Source organism: Coloeus monedula (genome assembly GCF_965178545.1).
Source record: "Coloeus monedula genome assembly, chromosome: 24".
NCBI classification, from domain to species: Eukaryota; Metazoa; Chordata; class Aves; order Passeriformes; family Corvidae; genus Coloeus; species Coloeus monedula.
Genome location: NC_138804.1, coordinates 1672833 through 1681868, shown reverse-complemented (window position 1 = coordinate 1681868; position 9036 = coordinate 1672833). Strand labels below are relative to the sequence as shown.

General features: G+C 63.6%; 1 protein-coding gene across 4 annotated transcripts in view; it reads left to right on the top strand.

Moving 5' to 3' along the window:
- Positions 1-1178: 1178 nt before the first annotated feature.
- The window catches only part of MACF1 (microtubule actin crosslinking factor 1), a 131738-nt gene continuing 123880 nt past the window's right edge, over positions 1179-9036 (top strand). For all 4 annotated transcript variants that reach the window (XM_082296582.1, XM_082296577.1, XM_082296581.1 and 1 more), the window contains exon 1: positions 1179-1312. In XM_082296582.1, the coding sequence (XP_082152708.1) occupies positions 1219-1312 (94 nt within the window). In that variant the 5' untranslated portion in view covers positions 1179-1218. The remainder of the gene's footprint in view (positions 1313-9036) is intronic.

Here is a 9036-nt window from a genome sequence, read left to right as displayed (position 1 = left end):
TTATCCACGATGTCACTCCTAGTGTCACCCCCTGGTGTCGTTCCCGGTATGACACCCATTGTCACCCCCGGTGTTACCCATTGTCACCCCCGGTGTCACCCCCGTGTCCCCCCCCCCGTAGCCCCCCTCGGTGTTCCCCTGGTATCACCCCCGTTGTCCCCCCAGTGTCACCCCGGTGTCCCCCCCGGTGTCACCCCGGTGTCACCCCCGTTGTCACCCCCTGTGTCACTCCCGTTGTCACCTCCGGTGTCCCCCCGATGTCCCCCCCGGTGTCACCCCCATGTCACTCCTGTGTCCCCCCTGTTGTCCCCCCGTGTCCCCCCGCCCCTCCCGCCCGGTGTTGCCCCGAGTGGCCGCGAGAGGTCGCGGCGGGGCCGGGGCGCGCTCCGGGGGGCGGGGCCTCCTCGGGGTGTGGCCTCAGCAGGGGGCGGAGCAAACACGGCCCGATGGGCGGGGCCACCGAATCAGGCGGGCTCTGGGCGTGTCCCCATCATGGGCGTGTCCAGGGGGGCGTGTCCCACCCATGGGCGTATCCCCACCCATGGGCGTATCCCCATCCGTGGGCGTGTTCCCATCCGTGGGCGTGTCCCCATCCGTGGGCGTGTCCCCATCCGTGGGCTGATCCCGGGGACCACGGGTGGGTCTGGGGGTGTCTCCCTGTCGGTGAGCACGACCCCAAGGCGTGTCCCTTCGGTGGGCGTGTCCCGGGACAATGGGCGTGCCCCGGGGGCGTGTCCCGTGTCCGCGGGCGGGTCCCGGTGGCGATGGGCGGTTCCCAGTGGCGATGGGCGGATCCCGGTGGCTCTGGGCGGGTCTCGGTGGCGATGGGCGGGTCCCGGTGGCGATGGGCGGGTCCCGGTGGCTATGGGCGGGTCTCGGTGGCGATGGGCGGGTCCCGGTGGTGCTGGGCGGATCCCGGTGGTGCTGGGCGGTCCAGGTGGCGATGGGCGGGTCCCGGTGGCGATGGGCGGATCCCGGTGGCGATGGGCGGGTCCTGGTGGCTCTGGGCGGGTCCTGGTGGCTCTGGGCGGGTCCCGGTGGCGATGGGCGGTCCCGGCGGCGCTGGGCGGGTCCCGGTGGCGATGGGCGGTCCCGGCGGCGCTGGGCGGGTCTCGGGGCGGGCCGGTCCCGGGCGCGGCGCGGCGGAAGCGGCCCCGGCACAGACGGGCCCTGGCCGCGCCGCCGGCAGCTGCGCCCAGCCCGGGCACAAAGGCCGCCATGGCCGGGTACGTGCCGGGGCTGCTCCCGGCCAACCGCAGCCAGGAGAAGGAGTTCGTGCAGGCCTACGAGGACGTGCTGGAGCGCTACAAAGGTACCGCGTCCGCCGGGGCCCGCGGCCGGGCCTGGAGCGCGCCGGGGCCGCCCCGCTGGGCTCAGCCGGCGCCGTCCCGGAGCCTTCCCGGAGTCTTCCCGGAGCGTTTCCGGTGCCTTCCCGGTGTATTCCCGGTGTTTTCTCGGTGCCCACGGCCGGAGCGCTGGAGGCGGCCCCGGGCGCGCTGCGGGGTGGGATGCTCGGGGGCAGCATCCTCGGTGTCCTGGTCCGAGTGTTCCCAGCGCGGGGACAGCGTCCGAGCGTCCCAGGTGTCCCCCTGCGTGGGGTTCCTGCGTGGGCTGTCTGGGGGCGCAGCGTCCCTGCGTGGGGTTCCTGGGTGCCGCGTCTCCTGCGTGGGCTGCCCGTGGGCTCCGCGTCCCCGCGTGGGGTGCCCGAGGGATGAGCGGCGCTGCTGTCCCCAGCGTGGGGTGTCTGGGGTTCCTGCGTGGGCGCCCTGCGTGAGCTTCCCACGCCCCCCGCCTGGCTTTCCCAGAGTTTTGGGGTCCCTGCGTCCTTTCCGTGGGGTGCCCAGCATCCCGCCCGGGCACCCCGGCGCTCGGAGCAGCACGACATCCGTCACCCCTGTGCCCTCACCCGCGGTGGCACAAGGGCTGTGGGGGCCCATCCGTGTCCCCACAGCCCCCCCACGCCACCGGGGTCGCTCCCCGAGCCGCAGCCGGGCAGGGATGAGGGGCCAAGGTGCTGCTGAGGCCGGTGCCGGTACCGGCAGTGAGTGTGCAGTTTTGATGTCAGCGGCTCATCCCCGGCAGCTGTGTGCGTTCCCATTCTTCTGCTTGTTATTATTATTTTTCTTTCCTCCTCCCCGCTGCAGCGCTAGGCTTGTCCTGGAGCCCAGATTCCAGCCCCACAGGGCTCCCAGTGCTCCGTTTGATAAGTTTAGCAGCCAAGTCTCTTTAAAATGCGAATGGCCGGGCTGAGAGGAGCCAGGCGCTCGCAGAGCCTGTTTCCTTTTCCTTTCTGCCTGGAATAATGGATTCCCTGGCTCCCTGATCCAGGGGGTGCCACTCAAACATCCCAGAGGTGGGAGAGACGCGCAGCCTCCGCAGGGAGCAGGGCATAAAACCTCGTCGGGCGCCTTGGAAAGGCGCTGGGAAACGTGACTTGGGCTTGTCCAAGTACCCAGCAAACTTTTTTATTACTAAAAAGCTGCTTTGATGTAGCTGGGTTCAGCGTGGAGACGCGGGTGCCAGTGCTGGCGTGGAAGGAGCTGCTGTTTGCTTCGTTCCGAACAAGAAATGGGAATTCCAGGGCCTGTAGCACACTTGGTCCAGCTGGAGCACCCCTGGCACCTTGGGCTCCCTTTGCCTGCTCCGTGCTCTGGGTGTTGGTGCCTTCCATGAGCAATTGGCTCCTTCTGGGAAGGAGTTTTTCTAGGGAATACCTGATTTTTGAGCTGGGATGTGTTAGGAAGGTGTTGCTAACTTGGAAATAGCCTGCTGGGTGTTGTTGGAGCTTGTTTGTGGTGTAGGGGAAATGAGTGTTTATGCTCCAGAAAAGCTTCCCTTTGCCTTTGACCCCTTCCCAGCTCCCCACCCCTCCTGGGGCATCCCAGCAACGCTGCAAGGGCTGAGTGGGAGCCCCAGGTGGGGTTGTTTGGCTCCGAGTTGGAGGCTGTGTTGTCTCTTCCCTGTTATCCCCTACTGCAGCTCCCGTGAACAGTTTGGTTTTTCCTGTCCAGAACAAGTTTTCCACTGGCTCATCCCCTCCCCCTCTTAATCCTGCAAAAAAGGAGAGTTTTCACTGAAATGTGACTGCTGAGGGCCGAGTGGGGGTGAGACACGTGGCGTTGGCAGCCGGCTTGTGGTGGCCACCCCTGACCTGCCACATCCAGGACTGGCTGCAAGGAGGGCAAGAAGAGGGCAAGGAGGACACTTGGCACTGCCAGAGCGGGGATTGCAAATGCATTTCTTTTAAACAGCACCACTGAACACCCTAAAAAATCCCAATTTGAGCAGCGAGGCCTCTGCTGTTGCACGAGCTGCGACGGGTCCGGAGATGAGGAGAGTGGCGGCACGGGAAGGGTCCCGGAGCTGCGAGTCCTGATTTTCCCTGGTGAGCAGGAGTGATCCAGCTGGCAGATCCCTGTGATTCTTTTCTTTCTGAGAACACCCACCCTTGGCAGCGGGGTGCCGGGGAGCTGTGCCGCAGCGCTGCGGCGCCGGGGCTCGCCGGGATGCTCCCGATCCCGGGGGAGGACGTTTGCATCAGCGCTGCGGGGGCACCCACCTGCTGTGCTGGGTGGCTTGAACCAGAGGATGGGGCTAAAAGTGGGGATTTTGGGGGTGGTGACTCCGGTGCTGCCTCAGCGCTTCGCTGGCTCTCTCACTTCCTTCAGCTGTTGGTGTTCTCGGGGTTGTCCTGTCCGGGAAGAGCCCCACACCTGCAGCAGGAGGTCCCCAATGCCATGACCTTCACCAGTCTGGCCCAGTTGGAAGCCAGCAGGCCAGTTCCCCGCGGGGAGCTGGCCACGGGGCGGTTTCCAGCCCCTCTTGCCTCGTGCCTGGATCACGGTGCCGCAGCACATGCTGGGACGTGCTGCCGCGGATCCCGGTGGGAATGACGGCGCTGAGGTGGGGGGTGATGGTGGAGCTTTTTGTGGGCTCCTCTCTTTTGGGGTCTGGGCAGGAAGGGGAGCCTGACTCTGCCACCCTGAGCGGGGCCCAGCAGCTGAGGCCACTCTCCATTCCCATGGCAACTTCCCAGTGTGTTTTGGGGGGTGCTGACCCTCACTGTCCCCTTGGAAAATCAGGAGGCAGCCCATGGGAAGCAGGAGCCGGCTCGTGGCCCTGTGCTGAGCAGCCCTGGGATGTCCGGCAGCGCAAGGGTGCCGGCAGCTCTGCCAAGCTCAGAACTCAGGTCATGCTTCCCCTGCTTCCAGCACTGTAAACATTAACTAATCAATCCTGGTGAAATCCTTTCGTTTTCATAATTAACTGGAGGGTTTTTCGCACTGGGGGTAGAAAACCTGGAGCTGTGGCATCCAGGAAAGTTTTGCCCGCTCCTGACACCGTCTCTGCCTGCTCCGTGGTGCCCAGCATGTGGCCTGGCTTGTTTGGACTGGGACAGCACAAGGTGGTTTGTCACCTTGTCTGAGTAACCTGGCTCCAGTTAGGGGGGGAACAACCTCCCAGGGCCTGGAGGAGACCCTGGGGCGGGCAGGAGAGGTGGAGGACCCTTGTATAAATCAGCCAGGGTTCATTCCCAGTTGGGACTGGAGCCTTCCTGGTGGTACATGGCATTCCTGGCCATGGCCAGCTCTGAAGAATCTCCTTTTTTCCACTTGTGGCTGCTGTTGTGCCACAATAAATGCTACTGGGGGTGTCTGGGGACTTGGAGGGGCCTTGTTCCTTGAGCCGAGCAGCTCTCCCAGCGTGCAGCCGCCTCCTGATGCAAGGGATTGCTGGGAGATCCATCCCACGAGGACAAACGTCGCTCCTGGGTGGTGCTGAGTGGGCTGCACGAGGCCTCTGTGGCCTGTGAGAGCTCTGCTGGGGCTGGCAGCGTGGTGGTGACTCCTCGCTGGGGGAGAGGAAGCCCTTCTTCCCCTTCATCCCTCGGGAGGAGGGTTGGCCAAGTTCCACTTTTGGAGTGGAGAGTCCCTGGCTTGAGCAAACGTGGGGGAAGCTGGGCTGGGAGCCACGGGATTTTCCATCATTGGGTGAATAACATGGATTTTTTGGGGGGATACATGTGGGAGTCATTGGTTTCTCTGGCATGGGGGGTGGACCAGAGGCAAAGGGGGGCTCAAGGAGGTGGCAGGAGCCTGGGGCAGCCCTGGGTGTCCGAGGCAGAGCCCCAGTGCTCGGAGCTGTTCTGCTCGTGTTTGTTGTGACCAGCGGGGAAACGGGGCTGGTGGCATTGCAGGTGACAGGATCCTCCCCACCCAGCTCGGCCTCTCTCTGCAGCCTTGGCAGTGGAGTCATCCCCATCCCAAGGCTCAGCGGTGCCTCCCGGGCTGGGATTGCCTCCCCCCATCCCGCCGGCATCCCCGCAATCAGCGGAAGCCACGGCCGGCGTTGTCCTGGTGCCCTGCTAATGAACCAGAACCGTGGCTGAGCCCTGCTCTCACAGCTCCTGGGGCTGTTGGCTGCTTCTCCTCCTTTCCATGTGCTTCTGGTCCAGAGAGAAAATCCCCTGGGAGGGCAGGGGGTGGGTGCAAGGTGGCTGCAGCCGCGGTACCTCGCTGGCACCGTCACCGGGACGTGACCCGCGGGTGTGCAGGGCTGTGCCGGATGGCTTTGATCTCCTCTCAGAGCCTTTGGAAAGGGCTGGGGTTGTTCTCTCCTTGCTCTCCTCAGCGCTGCATTCCCGTGGAGCTTTTTCCTTCCCGGCTCATGCTCCAGGGCGAGACCGGAGTCTTTGACCTCCGTCTGCTGGGTCCCAGCCAACCTCCTTTCCAGGCTCGTCTCGCTTGTGTCAGCTAAGTTTAGACTGCTCTGGACATAACGTGGCTGATGCCAGTGGCAAGGAACCTCCCAGAGGGAAGTAAAACAAGAGGTTTTATTTAAATGTAAAGTGTCTTAGCACCATTGTTTGAATACCCGGGTGATAAGTGCCTTTTTTATAGGTCTGAAATGGATAAATCCAGGCTGTGGGAGCAGCAGGGCGCTGCAGGTTCCAGTTGCTCCTGTCCCGGTGCTGGGAGAGGCTGTGCTGGAGCTCGGGGTGGGCGTGAAGGAGCTGGTCCATACTGGGATCTCTGGATACAGCTCCATCCTCCTGCACAGAGGGGCTGTGAGCCCTTCCCGGGCCGTGGGCTCAGCCTGGCTGGTTCCTGCACGGGGCAGTGTTTCGCTGCCGCCTGGAGCAGCAGGGCCGGGACAGGCGTGGGGTGGTGGGAAGATGCACGGAGCAGCTGGGAAGCAGCGCAGGGAAGCCCTGGAAGGGACCCTGAGCTCCAATAATCCAGCCCTTCCCAGCGCTCTCCGTGGCTCAGCCGTGCCCAGGGCGGTGCTGCCGTGGAAACTCCGTGCTGTGGCCGGATCTTAGCAACGCCAGCTGAGTTTTCCAGGCAGGTGAGGCAATCCCTGCCCTGGGGAGAGGCGGTGCAGAGGTGCTGGCACACCTGGGATGGGGCCGGCAGCAGGGACACAGCGGGAGCCCTGATTGCTGGGGCTGGACACCCGCGCTGTGCCCCCCGGCGCTGGGTGAACCCTCCCAGGTCCATGGGCAGGACCAGCAAACCAGCTCCTCTCCGCACCCCGGATTGCTCACACCTTTCCCATCCCATCCCATCGGAGGCTGCGGGTGGGGTGGGAACCAGCAGAGCCGGTGCTGGGAGGTGGTGGGGGAGCAGGGGTGGAGGCAGGGAGCTGATCTCCCCGGCACGGTGAGGAGAACACCCCTCATGCGTGGCTGGATGCTGTCCCTGAGATCTCCCTCTCTTTCCAGATGCTCTTTCTCCTGGGAAACTCCAGATTTAACCTCTCAGATTTAACCTCTGGGGGGTCTGGGCCCGCTGCCGGGTCTGGGGGTGTTGAAACAGCCTCCAGCTTGGAGAGGGAAACCGCCAAGGAAATTCCCTGCACGGAGGATGCTTGTGTTAATAAGCTGGGAAGTTTCACTTCCAAGCTCATGTCGTGGGGTTTTGTGTGTCTGGATGGATCTCACCCGGCTGGGGGGGCCGGGGAGGGGGATCCTCCAGTGCCAGCTTCCCACAGGGATGTGTGGTGGGGCGGGAGGCTGAGTGATCAGATTTGGTGTGTTTGGCTGTGGACACGGTAAAACGAGTGCTGGGATGTGATCTGAGATGTGTGTCCTGCTTGTGGGTCAGATAAACCCAGAGATTCCTGGAAGAGGGAGGGGGGAAGTGGGGAGGGCTGTTGGGCGAGATGGGTTGGGAGATTCCGGGTGAGAAGCAGGATGCTGATCCCGGCAGGACGGGCTGCAGCTCCCTGTCACCCCCCGGGGCACAGCCTGGCAGAGGTGGGACAGGTCTGTGTGCAGGGCTCGTGCCTGTGCCCGGTCCCTGCAGCCGTGGCCTCGCCCTGCCTGGAGTGTCCCTTTGTCACCCCCTGTTTACCGGCGCTCTGAGCCAGCGAGCTCCGGGCGCTGCGAGGCCACAATCGTGTTTATTCTGTTGTTTTCCTGTGCGTGACATGCCTGCATTTCCATCTTTCATTTCCTGCTGAGCCCTGTTTCCCTCCGGAGAGCCCGAGCGTGCCGGCAGCCGCCTGCCCCACCTGCCCTCCCCTGCTCGGATGAGCGTTTTTTAATGATGCTGGGGAAGCTCTTCCAGCCTCCCACAGGTGATGAGTGCTGTGTTTTGCACCTCTGCGGCACCTGCGTGGGCTGTGTTCTCTCCCAGCTTCTGTTTTGCCCACCTTGAGCTCTGCTGGGAGCCTTTTCCCCTTTCTCCAGCTCTGCTGGGACCCCTGCCTAGGTCGGGGGTGTAATCCTGGCACGGCTGGGATTGAAACCAGCTCCTTCTCCAAATCCCTTACTCTGCCCTTGCTGCCCCCAGCCATCCACCCCACTCCTGCCTTGATCCCGGTGGGATTTTTGTGCTGACTTCTGGTTGTGTCCCATCAGGCTGGGACTCATCTTGGTTTTTATGAATCGTTACTCGGGCCCGTTGTGGCCCTACAGAAATGCTTCTGCCAGCAGCTTATTTTTCCCTGTAGGAAACCGTATACAAGGGCTCCTTTGGCTGAGAGATTCCAGGTGACCTTGGGCACTTTTGCTCCTGGTAAAACTCAAAACTATCCTGTGGGAGCGACTCCTCTCCCCACGGAGCGGGGCCGGGATGCTTTCCCAGCCCGGTGGTCCCGTGCTGTCCCGCCAGCTAATGAGCATTAGTTAATTAGTGCCCCCGCACCACCCCTCTGCTGCAGGCACGTTCAGTTGACACGGTGATGTTGGGGACAGCCTGTGTGGCCCTGACCGTCCCTGTGACCCCGCTGGGGGCTCGCCAGGGCGGTGACGGTGCAGCCTTAAGGCTCTCCCGAAATAAATCTACCCCGCACCCCCGGCGTGCCTTGAATCACACCCCCATTCCCTGGCTCTGGCAGCATCCTCAGCGTGGCTGGAACAGCCCCATCCCCACTCCCGGGGCTGGTGGGGTCTCCCAGCACGGCCCCAACCTCCGGGGTGACAGCGCTGGGGACAGCCGTGGGTGGCACGGGAGGTTTCCGTGCGGGCGCCTCCAGACGCTGCTGCCCGTGGAGATATTTCATCCTGGCCGGCTGTTTGGGATGCCTCTCGTTCCTGCTGCGAGGGCAGTTGCCGTGCTGGGAGATCTGGGATTCCTGGATGTGCGGTGGCCGCCGCGGGAGCTGGGGGCTCCCCTGACTCCCCCCCCTCCCGCCCCATTCTCAATATGATCGAGCCAGCTGGAGCGATCCTTCCCTCCTCCAGGAATTCCTGGCGTTCCCGGCAGAGGGGAGAGGGAGCTGGGATGCTTGGGGATGGGATCTGGTGGCGCCAGACCCCCTTCCCATTAACCCCTTCGGGACAGGAGGAGGGAAGAGCCGTTCTCCCCATCCAGGCAGGGTTCGGGGGGTGCCCGGTGGGTTCTGGGCTCTCTTCCCTGCATCTCCCTCCTGCTCCCATTACTGTAATTTTGGAGCAGCTCCCTGCTTGCCGTGTCCAGTAGCCATCCTGATGGGATCTGGTCTCACCCCTTTGCTGGGAAGGGGAGGATGGAGATAAATAAGGTGGGATCTCGCTGTCCCCCCGTGATGGGCTCAGCTCTCCATGCCTGT